Source organism: Berghia stephanieae, chromosome 2 (genome assembly GCF_034508935.2).
Source record: "Berghia stephanieae isolate SIO BIC M18660-M18661 chromosome 2, UCSD_Bste_1.3, whole genome shotgun sequence".
NCBI classification, from domain to species: domain Eukaryota; kingdom Metazoa; phylum Mollusca; class Gastropoda; order Nudibranchia; family Aeolidiidae; genus Berghia; species Berghia stephanieae.
The window spans coordinates 60,974,844-60,999,122 of NC_088361.1; the positions used below are offsets into that span (position 1 = coordinate 60,974,844).

The 24,279-nt window shown below is 35.5% G+C and overlaps 1 protein-coding gene across 6 annotated transcripts in view; it reads right to left on the bottom strand.

Annotated features, from left to right (window-relative positions):
• Positions 1–885: 885 nt before the first annotated feature.
• LOC144965277 (uncharacterized) overlaps positions 886–24,279 on the bottom strand; it is a 105,576-nt gene continuing 82,182 nt past the window's right edge. For 3 of the 6 annotated variants that reach the window (XM_078900449.1, XM_078900450.1, XM_078900451.1), the window contains 18 exons: positions 24,076–24,130; positions 23,415–23,512; positions 20,974–22,435; positions 19,913–20,594; positions 15,932–16,495; positions 14,910–15,017; positions 14,288–14,423; positions 13,911–13,974; positions 12,687–12,818; positions 11,961–12,044; positions 11,286–11,498; positions 10,225–10,417; positions 9,193–9,377; positions 8,512–8,746; positions 8,076–8,239; positions 7,454–7,579; positions 7,041–7,146; positions 1,289–5,790 (listed from right to left, as the gene is read on the bottom strand). In XM_078900449.1, coding sequence (XP_078756575.1) covers positions 3,596–5,790; positions 7,041–7,146; positions 7,454–7,579; positions 8,076–8,239; positions 8,512–8,746; positions 9,193–9,377; positions 10,225–10,417; positions 11,286–11,498; positions 11,961–12,044; positions 12,687–12,818; positions 13,911–13,974; positions 14,288–14,423; positions 14,910–15,017; positions 15,932–16,495; positions 19,913–20,594; positions 20,974–22,435; positions 23,415–23,512; positions 24,076–24,130 — 6,802 coding nt within the window. In that variant the 3' untranslated portion in view covers positions 1,289–3,595. Of the gene's footprint in view, positions 5,791–7,040; positions 7,147–7,453; positions 7,580–8,075; positions 8,240–8,511; positions 8,747–9,192; positions 9,378–10,224; positions 10,418–11,285; positions 11,499–11,960; positions 12,045–12,686; positions 12,819–13,910; positions 13,975–14,287; positions 14,424–14,909; positions 15,018–15,931; positions 16,496–19,912; positions 20,595–20,973; positions 22,436–23,414; positions 23,513–24,075; positions 24,131–24,279 lie in introns of all 6 variants that reach the window. The other 3 variants (XR_013643986.1, XR_013643987.1, XR_013643985.1) reach the window with 2 other exon arrangements.

The window sequence follows — 24,279 nt, forward strand, 5'->3', positions numbered from 1 at the left end:
GGCGTATTATTCACGTCAGCTATATATGTATGTTTTTGCTGTCGTGCGTCATGAAGGACGAGGACAGTCTGTTCCATTAAGGAATGTTTTCCTTTATACGTGGATGGAGACACAGAATAAAAAAGACTCAAATGTCATTGCATCCGCAGTTGAGCATGCTTTAACTGGCTTCGGTGAAAGCTTTCAGGGCAGGAAAGTCAGATTATTTTCTGACTCGTGTTTTGGACAAAACAAAAATTTCAGTATGGTGTCGATGCTGCACTCATTCAGGAAACGACATATTCCAAATAGTTCTATTCAATATTTTTTTCCAATTCGTGGCCACAGTTATCTGCCAGCTGACAGGGTATTCGGACGTATTGAGCAGGACATCAGGAAAAAAGCTCTTATTTTGCTGCCATCCGAATACATTGACATCTTAAAAAGACATGGCACTGTTTTTCAGTATGGAAAGGATTGGTTTGTGAAGGACTATAAAAAAGAAGTGGCGTCGTTTTTAAAGACTCAAAAGGGCTTCAGAGTGAGTGATGCCAGGGTGTTACAATTTAACAATGATAAAGTTGGCTTTAAGTCAGTGTATGAGGGACCATTTTGTGAACATTCGATTCTGAAGAAGGGGAAGCGTTGGGTTGACTTTGTCCCTGAGGTGATTGGAGATATTTCTTGTGTGAAAGAAGAAAAGAAGACGGACGTTTGCAATTTATTGGACAGTCTTGGTGTCAGTAATGATGTCAGGGCACAGTATGATAGTTGGCTCCTATCAACTTCTGTTACAGAGGATCCAGAATCTGATGAAGATTAGATTTACTGTGTTTATATAATTTTTTATTCCCTTTTCCATATTCGTTGTTTTTATGAGTCTTATGCTTTGTGTCCTGTATGGTGTTTTTTTTAATGGCTGTTTACACCAGACCATTTAATTATTCAATCAGTTTTGGTTGGCTTAAGTTTTCCTTTGGGTATTTTTGTCATATTTCATACATTTAATGCCTACCTGTCTGACTACATACTTAAATCTTGTGATTATGTCCCTCTCTGTGGATTGACAGAAGGTCTTTTTTTTTAATGGATTGCTATTCGACACCCGAAACTCAGGTGTATCTTTTCACCAGGTTATTCGACACCCAAAGTCTCACATGCGCATGTTGAGAGTTAGCTATCCTCAACAACACGTGAATTTATCAGCACGAAAATTTTGGGTTTTGAATTACGTTCCCTTTTTTTAATTGCTGTTGACACCAGGCTATTCTTTTAAATTTAATTAATCCATCAGTTTTGTTTTCTAGAGTTTTTATTTTTTTTTTTTGGGGGGGGGGGGGGGGTATTTAGCATAGTATTTTTTTTTCAATCAGTTTTTTTTCCCTAAAGTTTCGCATCTTTCATAAATTTTCTTTTTACTGTTGGACTTAGAATTCATACATTTTTTTGTTGCTTATTTAACTTTAAGCTGAGCTTTTGATACACCCCAGTTTTAATTCAGCTTACTGGCAATGGAACTGCTTTTCTCCTTATTTGCATGAAGGCAGGGATTTTTTGGCTCTTTTCTATTTTAAAAAGTGGTTTGGATGTGTAGTCATGTTTTCTGCTTAACATTTTTTTTTTATGGGTGGGGGGGGGGGGGGGGATGTTCAGGGGTTTTGTTTGAGAAGTCCCGTATTTTTTGCAAGTACCACACGTTTGATATTGTATCATTTTTAATTTTCAGTAGGATTATTTTTTTACTTTGGTTTGATTTTCCCCATCATGTAGTTGATGTGGACTTTGACATGTTTTTTATCTGTTTCAAATGTTTTGATGTCATTAAATTTATAAAATATATTTTTGAGTTATTTTTGTTTTCTTTTCATGCACATTGTCTTGTGACTGCATTATGCAATAGAGAATGCTTATGCTGAAGAGGAAACTTACATTGGTGTTCTCATTTATACCCTTCTGTATCTTAATATTAAGAGGAGTGTAAGTGGATTTACTGTTAGTGTATGTTGTATTTTCAGCTTAATCAACTTCCTTTGCATTTAATTGACTGCTGGCTATATTACTTTGGTAGACTCCCAACAGAGTTATAACCAGGAGTCTGGGCTTTTGTGAGGCCTTGCACAGGTTTCGTCTTTCTATTTCTAGTAAATTGTGTTACTATTCACCTACTTTTTCCCCTGGCGCTTATGACCTAAAGAGCCAGTACCCATTAAACATTCATAACCTAACAAGTACCCTGGTGCTTATGACTGAAGGGGTAGGAAGCATTGCAACTGTTAGGATATGACTGCTGTTTCCATCGCTTTCTGTGAGAGTGACTGCGATGCGACTTGAGCTTCTCCAGAAACTCAAGTCGCATCGCAGTTACTGATCTCTTGATGGAACCGACAGTCATATCCTGACAACAGTCGTACGTTAGGTCGACTTGAAATTGGCCCTCACAGTTCACAGTTTGTGGGTTAAATTTCCTAGAGCAATATGGAACAATTAACTACAATACGTATGTTTATGATTGGTCTTGGGTTAATTTTCATCCAGTGACTGTACTTAAACTGGTTATCGAAACTAGTCTGCGGGAGTTGGTTGGGTGCTACTGGTAGGCCCTCCTTTTCTCCCTGATCTATCACTACCATCTTGCTGTTCTGTGCTATATCAGACGATTTTGTGGCATTTCTTGGCTCTTGATAGGACTTTTGTTGAATATTACAAAGCCCTGGCGCTTATAGGACTTAAGAGTGTTGCAAGCGCTGTTAAACATTCCAAAACAAAAACAATTTCCTCCCTCTTCTTGTAGAGGGAACTTAACAGCATAAATTGCTTGCTATCATTTAGCCAGGACTCTAGTCTATGGTAGAGTACAAATTGCTGGATTAGATCCATCTAACCATTTGCTGACTCCAGACTGACAAGGGTCCAGAAAAAAAAACCTATGCTATGCTGTGTCAAACCAGGATGACCAATTTAGCCCTGACAAGTAATTTATATTTTGTCGCTATCTTTTGCCAATAAGCAATTTTTTGTTGCCCCATATTTCCTATGGCTGCTTTACCACTGTCATGAGAGTAGATTTCATCTAATGATCAAATAGCTTAGCTTGCATTCTTTGGTTAGAGAAGAAACTTCTGTGTCTGCCCCAAGGCATCAAGAATACTGAGAGTTGCCATTAGTGTGTAGGCTTATAGCACATACTTTGCTTGGGTGTAAATCTGTATTTCTGTCTTACTTACACCAACATCTTGAGAGTGACTACATCCATTTTGATCAAAATTGGATATGTCTCACTTTGGCACAAATCTGTTGGGTGGATATGTCTCATTTTGGAGAAAAAGTGAAATTATAAATCATAACAAAGTACATTTTAAAAAAAGATAGATTTAAAAAAAAATTATGTTCTGATGTTGAGCAAGAGGATAACTGTTTCAATTAATCAAATTATGTAATCTGCGTTGTCTACTGGTCAAAAATTTAAATGTCAAATATCTCAAAACAGGAATTTGACTTATGTCTCACTTTGGAAACAAACTCTTCATATATATTAATCACTGCCTTCATCTTTTATTTTGACAGAGAGGAGGGATCTAGCAAGTGTTTAAATATAAATAGGTATGGTATCTTTCTATCATTCTCCAATACTGAGATCCGGTGTACTACCCCTAGTTCGTTCCTTTTTCAACCATGACTGTAAGTTTCTATCTGGGGAGGTACCATCTTTCACAATGGGCTGAAGTTGATCCCATGCTGACAGTTTAACGCTTTCACTTGATTCTCCCTCACCATCCGTTGTACAGCACACCTGAACTAATGCATCGATGTGTTCAAAGTCTTGTGTACCACCTACAGTATGTCTCCGATGACCTTGTTTCCGCTCATTCCTCCTTTTCCGTTTATTTTCCTTGTTCTCCTGCCTATCTCCTTCTTCTGAGGCCCCGCTCATAGAAATCAATCCTTTTTCTTCCCTACTCAAACGAGCTAAATTTGAATTCATTTCTGTCTTTTCAGATTTACTAATGGACCGTGAGGATTCATTTCTTTTGTTTAAAGATCTCAGGACATATATTGCACTATCATCTAGTTTCTTTGGTTGTGTTAGAGAGATAGAAGGAACCTCTCTTTGTGATTGTCCATTATTTTGTCTGTTCAAAAAAGCCCCAAAATCTGGCAAGGCAGTTTTTCTCGGGCTTCTTTGCAGTTGTCCAGAATCAGTAGCATTCATCACAGGTGATGATGACAACGCTCTATTGTCATTTCTTTCAAAACGGGAAGCAATCCCAATTTTAGCTTCAGGCTTTGATGATCTGTGAAGACTTGGATCTCTGAATGGAAGATCAGAGTCCAAAATAGATGTGGGATAAGAATTAAATTTAGCAGGTCCTCCCATCAGAGACTGAGGTTGTTGTTGTTGCTGCAACTGTTCACCACGAGGTGAGTCACCAGATGACCTCCACATTGCTGTCTCCTTCATATCCGAAACAATTGTGGCAGGTTTGACCAAATCACTTCTGTAATGTTTTCGGCTCCCTGACCCAGTCAGTTTGTATTTAGGATTGACCAAAATTTGTAATTTCTGGTCAAATGTAGTGGTAAGACTTGTCAGTAAATCAGAACCATCTTCTGAATCTGTTGATGCCCATGAACTTCTTTTGTCGATTAAATCGATGAGCGAATCCAGAGAGCCATGACGCTTACCCATGCTGAGGCGAAATGAACTGGGACGAAGATGCTGTTTTTCAACAGCAAGATGGACATTCTTTGGTCTGCTATGAGAAGAGGACTGACTAGTTGACATTCCAGATGCTTTGTGAGTTTGGGCACTGCCGATCTGAGACATGAGTTGAGGTGAGTGAGATTCCCGGTGGAGATGTTGACTTACTGATGATAAGAGGTCATCATAGGAAGTGTCAAAAGACATTCTAGAATTCCCTGAATCTAAACTGCTCTGGTGAGAATGAAAGGCTGGACCATGAGGATGAGATTGATGACCTGAAGTCTGTTTAAAACCTCCTCGCCTGTCTTTTTCCATAATTCTTTCAAATCGATCACCCTCTGGTAACAATGCATGACTATAAGGATTATGTGATTGTTGTGGATAAGGGTAAGACTCTCCAATGTAAGAACTGCTGACAAGATCTGGCATTTGAGATGAAATCACTCCAGCTCCTCCTCTCATGGCTAACCAATCATCCACACTATGACTATCCTCCTGTTCAAGTTCGAGTTGAGTTCGGAGATGTTCGTGTTCAATCATCTCCTGCTCCTTCCTCCTCCTCTCCATCTCAATTAACTGCTTTTGCTCAAAAGTATGCAGCAGGGTCTTTACATCATTACCAATCCTCTTCAAAGTATTGTGAATGCTTTGCCGACTCATACTAGTGCCCAGACCATGAGATATTTCCAATTCATCGTTTTTCTCCAGTAAAGATTCATCAGAAAAACGTCTAGAAAATGATGATGCAGTGGGACTATTGGCATCTGCAAATTCCAGGTCGAGGAAGTCTGGTTCTGAAGTAGTGACATTGGTCAAGTGATAATCTTGAGCCAATATTTGACTAGATTCATGTGACGAAGCTAAAGAATTATGGGACTTGGAGGATGATAAGGATACTAAACGTGATGATGCTGATGCCTCATCCATTGTGGATTTGGTTTCATGGTAAAATGATCGTCCATCTTGGGAGGACAGATTTGAGGAAAAAATGCCACAGGCACTGTCAAGAGAGTCTTCACTTTTTTGTTGTTGATCTCGCAATTTGCGGCTGGCAGCCCCGACGATAGAGGAGATTATTTCTTTGGTGCTTATGGCAGAATCAGCTTCCTCTGTGAGATGGACATAAACAAAGGAATTAGATTAGCACTAATGTAATGTAATGTAATAATTCATATAACGCGCAGAATCCACAAAGACTTTGAAAGTGCTCTAAGGCACTACGCATAAAAAGACAATAGGAAACACAAAACACAAATACTATTACCACTCAAAAGTTTGCCTGAAAAGGAATGTTTTCAAAAGTTTCTTAAAATCAATCAGCTCAGAGTTGTCTTTGATTTCTTTCTCTAATTAGTTCCACACTTTTGGGGCCCTGACAGAGAAAGATTTTTCAGCCTGAAATAGTTTACATATGGGAACATTAATCGGTCGAACATTTTCAGATCAGAGTGGTCTAATAGGTGTATACGATTCAATAAAGCTAGAGATATATATCATTTAGGTATTTGAACACCATTGTGGCAATTTTGAACTCCAGTCTTTAATGGATCTAAGAGGACTAAATAAATGCTATTTATCTTCTAGCATGGTATTTAATCCAATGTTCCATTTTCAAGAGAAACACTTTTATAATATCAAATCTGCTAATGGCTAAACATTCATTGACATTTCAGTAAGGTGGGGTAATGTGTGTAAACACAAAACTGAAGCCAGGGCTTTGCGTTCTTCCTCTTACTTTTCCAGTCATTGATTATGCTCAATATGAATTAACTATGTTGAATGATGAGACATGACGATAGATTTTTGTTGACATGAAAATACTTGGCCTTTAAACAATACATCCAACCATCTCGATAAAATCTCAAACAAGTTGATAAGGGGATATGATCAAAAATGAGCAGATAAAAAAAAATATTAGCATACAACAGGTGTTGTAGTCACACCATATTTGAATGTAAATTTCCTTCAAGAAATAATTTTCTGTTGAAACCTTAATTGATGAAGCACAAAATGGGAGAAAACCTTAAGGCTCAGACCTTCCGACTTCCAAATAACGAAAATAACAGTGAAATACTTTGCAATATTTTTTATGTCCCTTTGGTACAAAGTTAATGAAAGGGTGGTGTTAATTAATTTTTTAAAATCTTTTTTTTTTATTTTCAGCGTTTAGTAAATGATTTGATGTTGACTCAGATTTAATTGTTTGTCTTTGGCTGAGATAGGCGTACACCCCTAATATTCCTATAAATAAATTTTCATGTATGGAGTTTGTACATTCATTCTCCCCCAACCCAACTTTTCTTATTTCAGCAAATCATATATAGATCATTTTTACAAAACAACTTATATCGAACCATACCATCATCATCCTTCAAGCCATGCCCTTCATCAAGAAGCACCGTTTCCACCTTGGTCTCCATTGGGATGTGGCTGTCTTGATCCCATTGACTGAAGAACCACTCATGCTGGAACAACAAGAAATTGTACATGCAATTGAACTTAAAGACCAAAAGATGAAATCTAAATACAAGTCATATGCTTTTGATGAGAAGGTTTCTTAAATTGCCAGGTACTGAAATAAGTAGTTCTGATAATTTTAACTTTTAAAATTCAATAACTTAGCATTTTCTCATCCTGGTATAATAGCAGATATAGACTAGGAAAATTCCTATATAATATATATACCTAGAGTGAATGACAGAATAATGAAACCTATGAGAAAAACATGGTTCAGGCTAATCTATTCCAAAGTGAAGGAAAACCCAGACTCACGTGTAAGATTATGCTTTCAATGATGCGACACTGGTCAGACATGTCAGTGACAAGGGACACAGTGTCATCCTCACTCTTGCGTATCAAGGTGGGGCCAAACATAATGGCAAGATTCTTAGCATCCATCTGGGAAAAGAAGAGTGAAATTAGTCTATTATTTAAGAATGAATTAAAGTTTACTCTTGTATAATGAAAATGATAACAACAAAAATAATAATAATAATAAATAACAACAACAATAACAATAATAATAATAATAATAATAATATTAATAACAATAAGACTTAAGAGCAATTCTAAAAAAGCCCCCCCCCCCCCCCCCCCCCCTCCCCCATCGCAACATCAAATAATTTCACGTTAGGTGACTAAAAGTCAAATCTTTATGGAAAACAGCCAGACAACAGTCTATAAACATACTTAAACCAAAACAGGCGGGCTGAATTTGACAAAACCCTAAGAAAACATGTTGCAACATCACAAGGCATACTCTCTTGAGTACCCAAGAGTAGAAAAAGACCAATGAGGCCAAGAAAAAGAGATGGCAACCTAAGTTAAAATCAAGGGGTGAGACACCAAAAGGCTTGGATTGGGGTTCAGGGTTAAACTCAAGAAAGTCACTTACTTTATTAATGTTTCCATACGAGGCAACTTTGTTGAGATGTTCTGCCATGTGTTTGAAGGTCTCATTATGGTGAGTAGGCAAGAGATGGAGAAGCCGCTTCAGTTTCAACATTCGTTTGACTCCATCAGGATTACGATTTGCCTCAATGAAACCATCATAACTCTCTGTATATGATTAGAGGAATTGAATTCAATAAATCAAATGACAATAATGAATAAGGCATCAACATAATAAATCAGATCCCATATTAACTTGTTACATTCAAATATGCTGACTTTTGGACAGTCATACAGTCTCAAATATGAAGCAACCATACAATTTTCATGCAATTGATCTCTCTCAGATTGTATTTTACATATTTATAACAAACATAAAATCAGTTAGTTGACCAAGTCTCTGCTATAATAATTCATCAGCAAATATTACTCCCGCTTACCAGCATTAACAAGAGGCTCCGGCAGCTTGCGGAAGAATGACTTGAGCAGGCTACTGATAACATTTATGTCCAGGAGCTTCTCGTTGTCAATGTTGACATAATCGATACCTCTGTTGAATTCCTCTATTAAGGCATTGACTGCTGCTGAATTGCCAGGGACTCTGTACACTCCAATCACCTCCAGACCTCGGGTCTCCACAATTCGTGTGCAAAGTTCCACAATAAGAGGGACATACTGAAAAAAAACCCATTAAGCGTCACTTAATAAATAAAAAAAAACACTGAGCCAAAGACTCTGAATTATGTGCAAATCACTTCCATTGTGGACTTCAAGAGTAAACAATAGCATAACATAAATAAAACAATAAAATTCATGTGTGAAACTCCCCATGATCGAATTTCCATATTTCAAATCCTAATTTTAAGGATACCAGAAAAATTTTGGAGTCTCTTACTGTTGATTTTCAAGTTTTCTGTAATGCTATTTATTATATTTATGGAAAGGGTAAAGGAGAACATAAGATAAAATTATGTTTATTTTAGAAAAAATGAAAAATAATGGAAAGTGAGAAAAGAAAAGACCATAAAAAATAAAATCATAATTAAAAATTGAAAAATAGAAAGTGAGTGAGATAGACCAAAAAAAAAGAAAAAAACAAAAACAAGGAGAGCTAAACTGACCTCATTGTAAGGGGATGGAAAGCAATCTTCAATGGGTACCCCAAACTGCTTGCAGCAATCCACACTTGTTTCAATGTCCAGACTTGGTGGGGCCAAGGAATCCTCACTGTGTTTTTTCAGGTTTTTCATCATGGGGATCCGACCCTTCCAGCTCTTCTTACCGCTGTCATCTTTTTCAGGTTTTTCTAATGAATCCAAAAAAAAAACCAACAAAAAACAGTAACGATTTTGTTATTGACAATGATGACAATAGTGATATGATGATGATAATGACGATGTTGATGCAATGAAAACAACAATGACTATAATGATAATAACAATAATAATAACAACAATAATAACAATAATAATAATAATAATAATAATAATAATAATAATAATAATAATAATAGTAATAATAATAATAATAATAATAATAATAATGATAACAGCATCAATAGTACTGGCAGATGCAATGCACTGTAATTACAGTATTTCAACAATTAAAGTAACAATTTAGGGAGCAGGCACTGGTGTAAGATAAAAATCTGAAAAGGTGTATCTGGAACAGTCTGGGAGTGTTTCATACACACCTTTTCAAATATTTTTGGGGATGATTTTTTCTTGTATTTTTGTCTTTGCTTTGTCTAGCACTGTTTTAAACACACCTTTTGAGATTTCAATAATTAATGAAATAGGGTTAATGACAAGTTAATAATTTTTTAAGGTAGCACGTGAGCAAATTATATGTTGGTTACAGGGGGTTCGGAAAACTGACAAGGGAAATTTAACTGGACTACTAAGCCTAATTTGCCTGTTTAGCACTTTGCTATTCTGATTTATAGGCTCTTGTCCTATTTCCATTATAAGAACTTAAAGCGTAATTATATTTCCAAATTAAAAAATATAACAAATTAACCGCCAAGATTATGGCATGAACAATTTGTGTGTGTGTGTGTGTGTAGGAGGGGGGGGGGGGGGGGGGGGGGGGGGGGGGGAGCGGGATTACGGTTCAGTCAGTTAGTGAAATTAAACCTAAGATAAACCCTCTACCTTTGTCTTTCTCAGATGCATTTGATTTCTTCCGTCTCATGTTTGGGGATGCCGTCAGCTTGGACCTTAGTGATAGGCCAGACAGTTTCTTGGCCATGTGGCCCAGTGGAGGAGAGAGTTTGTTGCTTGGAACAACATGCACTTCCACGGGCACTGGGGCATGCTTTGCCTGTTCATGAGCTATCATCTCATCCTAATAGTGAGAAAAAAATAACATGTTTTTGGTTTTTTTGAAGATCCACAGATTGAAAAGATAAAACTTGTATGTACAGTAAATAAAATGGAAGGTATAAAAAGCAAATGGGTTATCCATAATTGTTAAAAACTCATATGTTCACTATCTCTCACTTTTGTTTTTTAGGGTTTTACGGCGCTTGCAACACATTAAGGTTATATCAGCGCCAGTAAAAAGGAAGAAAATGGGATAGTAACAAGTTCTAGAATTACAATTAAAGCACCCAAGAGAAAGTAAGACAAAGGGGAACTGGGAACAAATAGGGATTAGATGTAGATTCCAAGAGCATACCATCAATGTAATTAGCTTGAGATCACCTAAAAGTCTCATCCAGACACAAGCACAAAATCCAACAAAGAGGAATACACTCAAATGCTTACATTATACATTAAAAATAAGAAATATAATAATACATAACAGAGAGATGATTTACAAGGAAAAAAATATCATCTCCCAAAACAATAACTATGCATTTGACCGTTTCCCTTCCAGCCAGAACTCCGGCCAGTAATCTCATTTCAAGACAAAGACAGAAAGCATGTTGGAAAACAGATATAAGGGGATAGAAGACACACGATGTACCTCCCTGCCCACTATGGGAGGTCAGGAACCCCACCCAGTATCTCTCTTTTATTAAAATGTCCAAGCCAAATTTTGTTAACAAAAGAGTGGCCACAGACTGATCACCAAAATGCCACATATAGTTTTGTATGAAATAACAGTTTTGTCTGTCCTAAGTCAACACTACTGAAAAAAAAGTGAAAATGTCGGATTTATTTGGAAAGAATTTAAGAATCATAAACAAACTAAAAGTAAAAAGACTCACCATTTTTTCAGCTTTCTCTGGTTCATTGATGGACTTGATGGCCTGAATCCAGCACAGCATGGTGCCTCTATCCTCAGCCTGAAACAAGTACTCACACTCTTGATGTGTCGTCAGGCGGAATACATTCTTCTTCTTCTTGGCGTAGTCGCGAGCAAATTCAACCATACATGATTTGAGGGGAATCACCTGACTCTCAAAATGGTGACTGGAAGCCTAAAGGGTTGTTAAAAAGTAATAAATGGTGTTCTGAAAACTGCTTCAAGCTGCAATGTGGCCATAATAGATCTTATCTATTGCTTCTACCTTTTTAAAGACGGTTAAAAAGTAATGTCATGTTTTCAAAAGTGATTAACATAACAAGGCATTACAACAGATCTTATCTTCTGCTTCTACCAATAGAGACAAATACAAAGTCAATTTGATTTTTTAAAAACACACACAAAAAAAATCTAGAGCATTTGTATTGCACAATATCCACTAAACATGCTCAAAGAGCTTTACAAGGGATAAGGTAAGTAGTCATCAGGTGGAAATAAAATAAAAAAGTTTTGTATATTTTACCAATCCTTAGCATTTTTTTCAACTAATTTATTGCTGTTGTTATGTGCCTATTTATCTCCGTTTGAAAAAATAAAACACCATAAGACAAAACAAAAAATAAACATTATCACTCACAGAGGAGCTGGGATCTTTTGTAACAAACATTTCAGTCTGTCTCAGTATGGCATAGACATTCTTCCAGGTTCGGTCACTACATTTCTGGAATTGTAAAACATAACACAAATAGTTTGAAAAAAAAAACACAAAAAAACAACATACCCCCCCCCCCCCCCCCCCCCAGAAGTAAAAAAAAACAACAAAAAAGAAAACACAAAATCTCCCACAATCAAACAACAACAACAAAAAAACATATATCATAGCTTCTTAGTCAGAAGAGCACAGAATTAAACCACAACCATATTAATGATCCTATTTCTTTATAACATGTGAAAAATATAATCTTTATATTCTTCCTCACATGAGGCTAGTCCCATGTAATGTAACTACAATAATTTTTGATTGATCCAGCTACTTGGTAAACAGGAAAAAATAATCTTATATCCTTGAACTGAACTTGCGTCTTTCATTTGTTAATTTAATGTTACACGCAATAAAGAAAAAGACAAGTAATTATTAATGCAGGCCCAAGGATAAAAAATATAAAGTACACCATAAGGATGACAATGTGGAAGCATTTTTGGAAAATGTGGAAGAAAGTTGACCTTACACTGCTTGAAATCATTATTTTTAACAATTATTTTTTCATGAACAGTAGCAATTTTAAACCCATGAGAGATCTGACTAAGGGCTGACCCCATGTTTAAATTTATGATTGGGAAGAGAAGATCAATCTGCCCAAACCTTTCCTTCCATGACTGCAATCTTGCAGGACAGCGGCCCCTTCCTTATAATCTCAGGGGGAGAAGTAGGAGGCGGGGTGCATTCATCGTCATCTACAGATTTTGTCTCTTGACTTTCTGCAATGCTTGGAATCTGAAGGGAACAAATATCAAATGTATGACTAAAATGATACTTTGGTTGTGTTGAATCAATACATCACAATGATGAATAATTGCCTTGAAATTTGTTATGCCTGTTACTTTTGAATAAAGCCTCTGTTTATAAACCAAAAATCAAATGCCATTTGCCTTATATGTCTGATTAATATTTTTTATGTCTGTTGTTTATCAGGTTGCTACGTAATAATATCATTCATAATTTTAAGATAATAGTGTCAAGCTTCTATTGAATCAATAACCTAGTAGACTAACAAAAGGACAAATAAAGTTTTTAAAGGGAACATTCTTCAAGAGCTCGGTATGTGCAACTCAAGTAACAAACACTAGTAGGAAAAAAACACACACAAAGGAAAAAATTGCTACATCCCATTTATACTTTGCAACTTTTACTGTGAGAGTTTAGAAATTTTCTTCCAACTACAAATATGAACAAAATCGAAATAAAATGTTAAAAAACAGCAAAAAACAAAACAAAACAAAAACAACCCCCCCCCCCCCCCCCCGCCCACCAAAAAAAAAAGAAAAACCAAACAAAAAAACCCCCAATAATTAAACAACCCCATCAATGTAAAACAATGTCATGCTTGTTAATATATTAATTGAAATGAGTAATAAAAGGAAAAGGAATAGAATAAAGTATATAAATATCTCCCTGAAGGAATTGCATGTTTCTCGATTTGCCAGTGTGAAAATTTACAGCACTTTCTACATTTTGAGATCATGTAAGTCACAATTCTCACTTTAGTAACTTAATGTTGAGTTGCTAAAAAAACAAACCCCAGACTTTTGGTCAATTATCGGTTTTTGATTTCTTAAAACTGTGTATTTTAAATGTTCAAGAATATTGTCTTTTTATGTAAATTAAGTGATCAATTTCATAAATATGTTACTATATGACAGGAAATCAGTTGCAGAAAATTGTTTCGAATTATTTTATCTTCACCTCGATCAATCTGTCCTGGTGTCCAGACCTGGGTTCATTTTTGCTTGGACCTAAAAATTGTGTAAATTTGTTACTTATCTGATTCATGCCAAAATATAAATAAAATATTTCAAAGTACATTACCTGTTCACCAAAGAATTTGTTTAACTTGACAGTGCTTGGTTGACGAACAGGACCTGACTGTTGTCTGAAATGAAAGAGATGAGATAAGTATCTTAAGATAAAATGAAAACAAAGCAAGGTGACTCCCACTTTTGTTTCAAATAAATAATCCATTTACCAGACAAAGTTGAGATGAAATATGAACAAATTACAATACTAAAACCAATACAGACCTATAGTTTGTAAAGGCATTCTCGAGAAAGACAGAACCGTTACCTGACTAAATCTTTTAAGAAAGTGCTAAAATGAGTTCTGGTTAAAACATACTAAGCATACAAAAATTTACCAGTCAATAGTAGAAAACAAAAACAGATTGTTGAGCGGGAAAAAATACATACTGTTGCTTATCAGACGAGTTTGGCTGCTGTGGAGAAAAGGCCTGTTCTATTGGCACTGTGTTGGTTCTGTCCTTAGCCGTGGCCATCAGGTAAGAAGTCCGTCTGTGCAGCTTGTTGGCTTGATCTTCCAGACTCTCTGTAGGCAAAAATTAAAATTTTAAAAAAGGAAAAACACATGAGTGAATTTCTTTGAATACTCTGAAAAATACTGTGGTATAAGTGAATTTACGCTTATAAATAATCATTCTTAAAAGGTGGAAAAAAAGTCCCCAAAATGAATTGCGAAATTATATCAGGATGCCAGTCTCCAGAAATTGTTCAAATTTATTAAATTTTGAATTTGATTTGATAATCTAATCTTGCCAAGGGAAAGAAAAAACCTGACAAACCTGAAATGCTAAAGTGAAGCTCAAACTAACGTTTATGATGTTTGTAATATCTAATCCATTTGCACATCTCATTCCCTACGATTAGATATTTTTAAAAAATCTTTTTAAAAGGCGCAAAAAATCTTGGAGATGTATTTTATGTTTGACACATAGAACATAAGATTTGAAACTTAGAACTCGATGACTGAAAGTTTTTTGAGAAGAATCCTGATGTTATATCAATGGCATTTTACCTTGCGCTTTTTTTCTCATTGTGACAGACAGGCTTGTGTTGGATTTACTGACATCACTTGATGAACCAGGTCCACAGAGAGAAACAGCACTGTCACTTGCTGACATTACTACAAGATATGAAAGAAAATGCAGATTAAGTTGGTGTGAGTCTTTGTGCGCATCATACATTTGACCTATTTCACCTGTTCAAATTTATAAAAGACAGCAATAAAATAGTAAAAATATTTGCAAGACAAAAAAAAAGATTGGTGAAAATTTAGAAGTTTAACAGTGATAACATTTTCTTGTCTATTCTAGACAAATGGGATCTTATGTTAATCTCTTGAATTGACAAAGTTAGCTCTTTCTACATTTCAGGGTTAACTTGGTTATTTTTTCATCAAAATATGTTTCATCTTTTTCTTCCAACTTGCAAAGTTACATTATCGGCCTCATCTGATGTAAGTGAAATACTGTGCTTCAACCAGAAGTAAGAAGGAAATTTGATAGGCTTGTGTCGTGTACAAAGTATAATCATACATTTGTCTACCTTTTTACTCACTCATCACAAAGGTCTGCTATACAGGCAATTTGTACAATATAAAAATGGAATTTGGTATTACACGGTTTGTTGACTGACTAAACGAAGTGTAACAATTAAAATGCAATATATGGACCCATGCTTGTTTATCTGAAACAAATCAATGGATCCAATGGGAAGAAAGACTTGAATACTTTGTGAACTAGACCAATTTCCATACTTCTATATTGAAATAGTTTGTGGCCCATGTACTATACTTTCATATATTCATTAAATCGATTTTAAAAATCTGTCCACATTTTGAGAAACTCTAAGTCCCAGCTTTTATGTAATAAACAATCTTAATTATTTTTAATTCCCAGACTTAAAGGGAACCCCCATCCCCCTGAATTGTAATGTGACTGTATTATAATATATTTTGGTTTGTATAGCTTGAATCGTGACAGCATAAAGAATATATAACATAATTAAAAATATCTTCAATATGAAAACAGGATTTACCCGTCATCCCAATTGGCTGAGTAGGATCTTCTCCAATTATGGAACCCAGACTGTGTGTTGAAGATGAAGCATGGAACATACTGTCACTATTACTATGTTGTTTTAATGGCTGATGATGAAGATGCTGATGCTGGTGTTGTTGTTGTTGCAGATGATGGTGAGGAGAAGAAGGAGGAGGAGGAGGACGGTGATAATGCTGACTACTGTTACTACTACTGCCACTATGAGGAGACTGATTGGCTACAGTTTTTGATTGAGGGACTGGTGAATATCTCATTGTGTGAGATCCACTATCTTCCACAATGATGGTTGCTTCCTTTGGTTGAACAGGGTAGATGGAGGCCGGTGATGGAGAGAGAGATGTTGTGGTGCTGGAGGACGCAGAGGGGGATGGAGAAACTAAAGAAGAGGACAATGGCACATGTGGGATGGCTTGGGACTGAGCCAACATCTGTTGAGGGGATTGGGTATGAATGCCTCGTGAAAACTGGTGTTGTTGTTGTTGTTGCTGTTGATGAGGATGGTGTGAATGGGCATCGGTGGATTGGGATATGGCAGCACTATCTGTAATGAAAATTTTTTTTGAAAATATAAAATATTTCCCAAAAATATATGAGTTTAGCAAGACTATTATTATTATTGGCTTATCTTACCTAATTTCACTACATTTAATATCAAAAAAGTATAACTTGAAGTGTAAAAAGAATAAATAATGCGAGATATGAATGTCAATATGTAATCACTAATTCTAAGAAACTAAAGTTGAAATTTAACTGCATTAAATTACAATATTGTATAGCAATTATAGTTGTGCATAACCATGATTAGGAAATGCTCAATAAGTTTAAAGTGGCGAGTTCATATGAGAACAAAAAAAATAAAATCATTAATAGTAGTAGTTATAATATAGCCTAGATAACAAAGATATCCAGACAGATTCACATAATTATCACAGTGGTTTCCATGAGAATGCCGGCCACCTGAAAGCTCAGTCTGACTGAGTGCTAGCTTTTAGTATGGGACAGAAATTATTTCTATTAATTTCATCACTTTAAATCTATTGATTTCATTTTGCATGTTACAGGTTTTTTTTTTTCAAACCTCTAATGGCTATGTTGTCATGTTTTATCCATCATTTTTATATGTCTCAGTATACCAACTAGTCAAATTTGATTAACAGACAATACTTTTTATTTTAACGAGTCCGGGTGGAAATAAGGAGTAATTTTCACTTTGGCACGTATGTTGAACATTTGTGATAATGTCAATAAATGACTAGAGAAAAAGAACGAAAATAAAAGACTGTTACACAACATGTCATATGCTATGCTCATTTCTTATTGGCAACATTTTAGGAAGAGGTGCCAAAAAATGCAGTTTTTTAAGAGTACAGATACGAAAAATAAATCAACTAGCAACAACTTGCTCTTTCTCTTCCCCAAACCCCCCCCCCCCCCCCCCCCACCCCCTCTTAAAAAAAAACTGAACACATAAATTACAAACAAATACAAAGGTAAGGCTCATTGTGAAGTATGAAACTGTCAAGCTTTTCATGTACCCCACATGGCACCAAAAAAGCGAGGTATGAAAATTTGCAATAACTCACTCAATGTTAGAACCACATTGTGAAATTTGAGAGTAAAAAAAAACTATCTATAGTAAAAGGTACAATGGATATTTGAAGTTTGTATCTTTATTACAACCAACATGGTGTGCCATAACAAAAACCTATCATTTTATTGCTGGAAATTTGTGCACCATTATTACGAATTTCAATTTTCATGCACATACAGGTATTTTGTTGAAATGTGCAGCTGCCGTATTTTTGTATTCTGTTACCCGACCAGTTAGGCTTTTGAAATTTGGCATGAGGCTTTCATGGTTGATTTTAGTTTTGTTTCAATTTGGTTAATTTATCCTTCAAATTGACTCGAGTTACAGACTGTAACAGAGGTTTTAGAGGATGCACTTTTTTTGGTGCCACTTTTTACATGGAGTATTTTACCAACCAGCCCACTCCACAAACGCCCATTTTTCTTGCTTACCACTAGGTGGCTATGGCGCTACTACTACTACTACAACTACTACTACTACTACTACTACTACTACTACTACTACTACTACTACTACTACTACTACTAAAGGTGAATGTTTTAGGTGACTTGTTATATAAGTGAAATTCTAGAAAAATGATTCAACTCGAGATCATTATTCTTTTTGCTTTGCATAGATAAATTATTCAATTTTATTTATCCAGTTACTGATTTTTGAAATAGAATTCTCATCATATCAGAAAAGGTCTCCTGCTTTCTTTTTTACTAAAATAAGCCTGGAATCTCATCTTGATAACAAGACCTGTGTCATGCGAACAAGAAAGCTGTGTTTTATGTTTAAAATACCTTTATTTTATAGACCCTTAAGAGTATCGATAAGGATGAGCACGGACTAATAATAAAAAAGCTATGCAATCAGTTACATAAGAGATATTAGCAAACACTTGAGTTGACTTAAAAAGGAGAATTGACTTGTCAAGGAGAAATAGTGGTGATCACGCGGAAACATGGAGGACAATAAATCACACTGGTATTCATGATTAATTTGCTTGCTAATCATGATGAATGGTATTGATCATAATTGTTATCAAAACTGTGACTTTTATATTGAAATGTGATGTAAATATCGTTTTTTGTTTTTCTTCCTCTAATTATATGGAAAAGCAGCTTTTGCACTAAATCGTTACTTTTGTTCAATCTATATGCATAGTTTATCAAATTCTGAATGAATTTTCCATTTCATGCAAATGTCGAAATGTTCCTTACTCAATTTCATAACCATTCACCTCAATAAAAAAATGACAAACCACCCTGTATTCTTACTATGACTGTTTTTATTATCATTATTATTATTACTATTAATGTTATTACTATTATTATTATAATATTATTATTATTATTATTATTATTATTATTATTATTATTTATTATAATTATTACAATAATAATAATAGTAATAATAATAATAATAATAATAATAATAATAATAATAATAATAATAATAATAATAATAATAATAATAATCATAATACAGTTCACTCCGCTTAATCGCACACTTCGCTTATCCTGAAAAACAGAATTTTTTCTATATATTCACTCTGCTTAATCGCACACCTTTTCCGCTTAATCGCTACACATTGATTCCATCTTGATTGGACAACAATATACCCATCAGTGGTGAATTGAAATCTCAGGAGCTACTGGACCCCATTCAACCACACAAAAGACAATGTCTAGATAATGAAAATGAGGATGAGCCATTGGAATGTGACACATCGCTCCTGACAAAAACTGAAAAACTTGACATGGTGGACAAACTACGCCACTTCATCCAAGACGATTGCTTGACACATGATCTGCCAACATTGGCAAAAAAAAAAACAACAAAACCCCGAAAAAACCCCAAAAAACAAACAACCAACAACAAAAAGAACCACCCCCCCCCCCCCAAAAAAAAAATAAAATCCCCAACAAAATTACATTTTAAAAAAACCCACAAAAATCTTCAGTTGAGGCCATGTCTTGGCCATGGCAGTTCCATGCCTGTAGAAAACTCAGAGGAGAAGGTCCTACATGAACCGCACATGAAAGCTGGTGCTTAGATGCTATTTTTAGCTTCTCCGCTTAATCGACACACTAACCCGCACTCCCGAGGATGTGCGATTAAGTGGAGTCGACTGTAATAGTAATAATAATAATAATAATAATAATAATAATAATAATAATAATAATAATAATAATAATAAGGATAATAATAATATTATCCTTACCATTATCATTGTTGTTATCATTACCACTTTCATAACTATTATTATCATTATTATTATAATTATTATTAATTATTATTTTTATTATTCATTATTATTATAATAATAATTATTATAATCATCATTAATGTAATAATCAAGATTATCAATTTTTATCTTACCTCTAGGTGAGTTCATTGCCTCCATATAAGACTGGTGTCTCTGTCGTGGAAACAGCTGATGATGGCGGCCATCTGTATAATCCTGACTTGAAGGATCAGACACAAACACACCTGCACTTGTACTGCCACCACTAGCAACACCATCACCACCACCACTGACTGCTGTAGTTTTTGAACAAGGATTAGGAGAAGAGGATATAGAAGAGTCCAGCATATCGTTGCTACTGTGATAGCTCTTCACCCACACCCCTGAGTCACCCATGGTTCCTGTACTGAGACTGCTTGGAGACGGAGAGGAGCGGTGATGCTGGTGTGTGTGTTGGTGAGACATTGTGTCATCCTGAAAAGGTGACGTAGATAAATTGCTCCGTGTTAGGATGGTAGTCTCTCCTGTAGCTGTTGACTTATTAGATGCTTTCATTGTTTGTTTTTGTCCTGGAATCACAGAAACCAGCATAGACGAGTGCTGTTGTTGTTGTTGTAGGTCTTGTTGTGGTCTTTTGTTGCTATTGTTCTTATTGTTAGTACTGACCCCTTGGCCAGGAGTTACGTAGATACAGATGGGAGAAGATTCCAAGTTAGTTGCTGAGGTTGATGAACCACTAGGAGCTGTTGAACTTCTTTCCCGATATCCAGACAGTAATGACGAGGGAGTCCCAGAGTCTGTCGAGATTTTACGAATCTATAAAAAGTGACAAGAGAAAAACAATATATTAGAAAACCTGTTTCCATGATAGATTTTTGGCTTGATACAAATTGAGAGAAGTGTGGGAGGAAACAAAACATAATTAATGAAAAAAAAATTACCTTATTCTCAATATCACAACGTCTGATCTCCATCATGACTTTTTTGATTTTGGTAAAGTTATAAATATTCATAAATTTGTCTTTTGAGACACAGAAAATTTGTCAGGATTATAAAATTATAAGTATGAAATGATATGTAAAATTTTATATTATCCTGCATTTGATGCGCTAACAAATTATCACTGACATCGGACCAACTTATTGGTGTTTACAACAAAATGAACTAAATTGGTCTCCACCTTTGAATGACTTACTTTAACCACTGGCTTAGGACTCTGATTAGCTGAGCCAGGATCCGTTCCTGTTGGAGTCATCTCTCTCCCATCCTCATCGTAGTCCCTGTCAGGGGACTGCTCAAAGCTGGCCTTGCGACTTGCTAGACTCGAAAACTTGGGCTGTGTTCGTATACGATCAATTTCCATTTTATACCTATTGTTATGATGAGTGATCCTAGCAGTTGGCTGAGAAGGTTCCTCTCTTTTCAACTCAAACTGAGTCTTGCGTTGTGACACAATAGGTTTACCTATAGCTTTCTGAATTTCAATATGAGTAGCTGTAGGGGCTCTTTTGAGAGCGAAAGCTGTTCCATAACTCTGTCTAATAGGGGTTTGATTTGTGGATTCTCTCCCTTGAGATATGGTGACAATAGGTTGCTGTTGATCACATGGAATGCGTACGACCAAAGTTTTAGTGCCTCCTTCTGCAGCTCCCCCACTGCTGTTATTATTTGCTGATGAGGAAGGAGTGGTGGTTGTTGTGGTAACTTTTGCTGTAGGTTGGTTCTGACTTGCCACTCCATTGCTAGTATCCCTCGTGTATGAGGAAACATGAATATCAGACTTAATCCTGCCAGAATTGCTGCCACTGATGGATTTTGATGAATCTGCTGAAGAAGCTGATACATTTCTGACTTGTCTAGAGAGTTCTGACTTACACTCTGCTTCATCACCACTGATACGTCTTCTAGATGTTTTAGAGAAATCTCCAGAACGCCTTGAGTACGGTGATGAGGTTAAAGAGGAAGGGGTTCCAACTGAATGGGTAGGAGATATTGATGACACAGTTTGAGATCGAGTTATGATGTAAACAGGTTTATCAGAACCAGATCTTTCATGAGTGGAATGCCTCAGTGAATATTTATTACTATTTCTAGCTGCATCACTATTGGATTTATCTGCAGAGTATCTGATGAAATAATCTCTGGATCTTGCCGAAGATGACGATTGACCCTTGAAAGATGTTTCATCTAAAGATGACTTTCTGTACTTGGGATCGGATGATCTCCTCTGCAGACCACTTGAATCTGAAGGCCTGCTGCTGAGTGGTAAGGAGTCTTCAGTTCCCTGTGCACCTAAGCTCTCAGTGCTGATAGTTCTGCTGCTGTTGATGCCAGCACTACTTCTGCTAACACTACTCTGGGCTGTTGTTTTGGGTGGGAAATAGAGGCCAAAGGAATATTTAGTTTTACTTGGTATGTTGGAGGCGATACTCATCTTGGCTGCTGCTGATGAGGATGGTGATGAGTGGGACGATGATGACGATAAGTCTTGAGATAAAAAAGCTGCTTTTTGCTTTTGAATTTGATGAAGTGGTGGAGCTTTCCTGTTAGTAGGGCTAGGGGACTGAAGAAATTCTTGTTCACAGGAGACAGATCTGTATTTCCCAGCTAGATGAGAATGCTGCTGCTGATTGTGGGATAAGCGTTGACGTTCATTGCTGGGGATATAGGAGAATCAACATGAATATAACTTGAATCATTAAATTTGATAATTATCAAAGCTATTTTCTGAATTCATATATTATTTATTATATTTCCTCTCAGTTCAATTTTTATAAATCATACACTGCAGTATATTAGAACAGTTTTGAAAATTTCACAAGTGAGCAAATATACAAGGAGATAACAACAACCAACCACTCAAAGCAATGAAAAACTGAAAATACTCATCTTTATCTGTATTCAAACATCAGATTAATAACAATAACACATGCACATATTTGTGGAAACACTGTATCATAGATTGATTAATTTCTACTTTTGACCAGTCTACATTAAATTTATGTAATCTTCTTTAGCACAAACATCAAGCTATCTCAAAATTTTGCAATCAAACTAATGTTGGAAGTGCGTAAGGCTCACTTTCATTTGTATTCATCAGACATGAGTATTGATAGTTATAAAATGTAGAATTATGATAGTTAAGGATCGCCATTCATTCCTTCATATTCAGATACTGTTTGTATATCGTATAAGTTTCAATTAACTGAGCATTCCATTTTAACAAATTCCTTCAAAATGGATAAGCGGAAGATATTCATAATTTTGATACTGTAAATCTATGAGTTTTGATCCTTACCAGTTATCGATTTTAATATAGTTGTAATAAGCGAAATGCTATCCTATTGTTCTAAAATCATGAAAAAATATTTTTTAATTAAGACAAATTGATTCAGAGGTTCATACAAATTTTTAAAGTTGTGTATTGAGAAGCAGCTGAGGAAAAGAAGAAAAAGACTCGCTATTTATTAAAATTCTTATTATACTTTGCAAAAATGGTTGCTGTAACCAAATTGAATTATGGGTATATATAAATTGAAGATAGTTCTGTTTCAACTTTAGTAAGTTAAGCAATGGTAGATCTATATACAAAATTGATTAGTCCAAATCATATATTTTAATTTGTCTATAAATCACCTTGAGTTATATAGTTGCTGAGAGCTGCCTGAGGTTGAGTCTTGTAGAGAAGAGTTACTGGCAAACACTGAGTCCCCCACCACCTCCGACTGATAGGTCTGGAGATAGAGAAACATAATGATATCTTTTATAAAGGCATCAATGACTGGGCCAGTGCTCTGTCTTATTTAAAGGCCTGAGTTTTACTTGTGTGATTTCTTTTTTCAACTTTATAGTTCATCTAAAATGGACAGCTCCATGTAAAAACCTATCTAAAATGGTGCAATATGGATACAGCCACAAAAATTCTGAGGTCACAAAAAGAAATCCTGGTCTCTTCAGTGGGATTTTGAATAAAGACATTCCGGTCCTAAGGTGAGAGACTCACCGCTAGATAAAGTGAATTTGACCTTGGAGCAGGTCATCATAATCAAAAGATGAGCTCAAACAACACAGGAATGAATGAGTACCTCGCTAAAAGCAGTAATCAATATTGTAAGATAGCTGACACAAGAGTACTAGACATGGGAACTCTGTTGTACGGCAACTTTGTACAAAATGGTTTATAAGGGTAACAAATGAAGTACTGTGAAACAAATGAACATTGTGATAAAGACTCTTGGAGTGACCAAGAGAAAATGGGAACTAAGACGAAAGTAATTGGAAATATAAGTCTACCTACCATCTGAAGAATGTCTTCATCTTTGGGTACTACAAGAAGCTTCAGCGTTTTGGTACTGTGAAAAGAACAAAGGAAATTCTAAAATAATAACTCATTTTTTAATATTCACATCATTTTTTTTTCTTCTCCAAGATTTTAATATTCAAAGATAGACCATTAAAATGATAATGACGATGATGATAATTACAATTATTATCATTATAA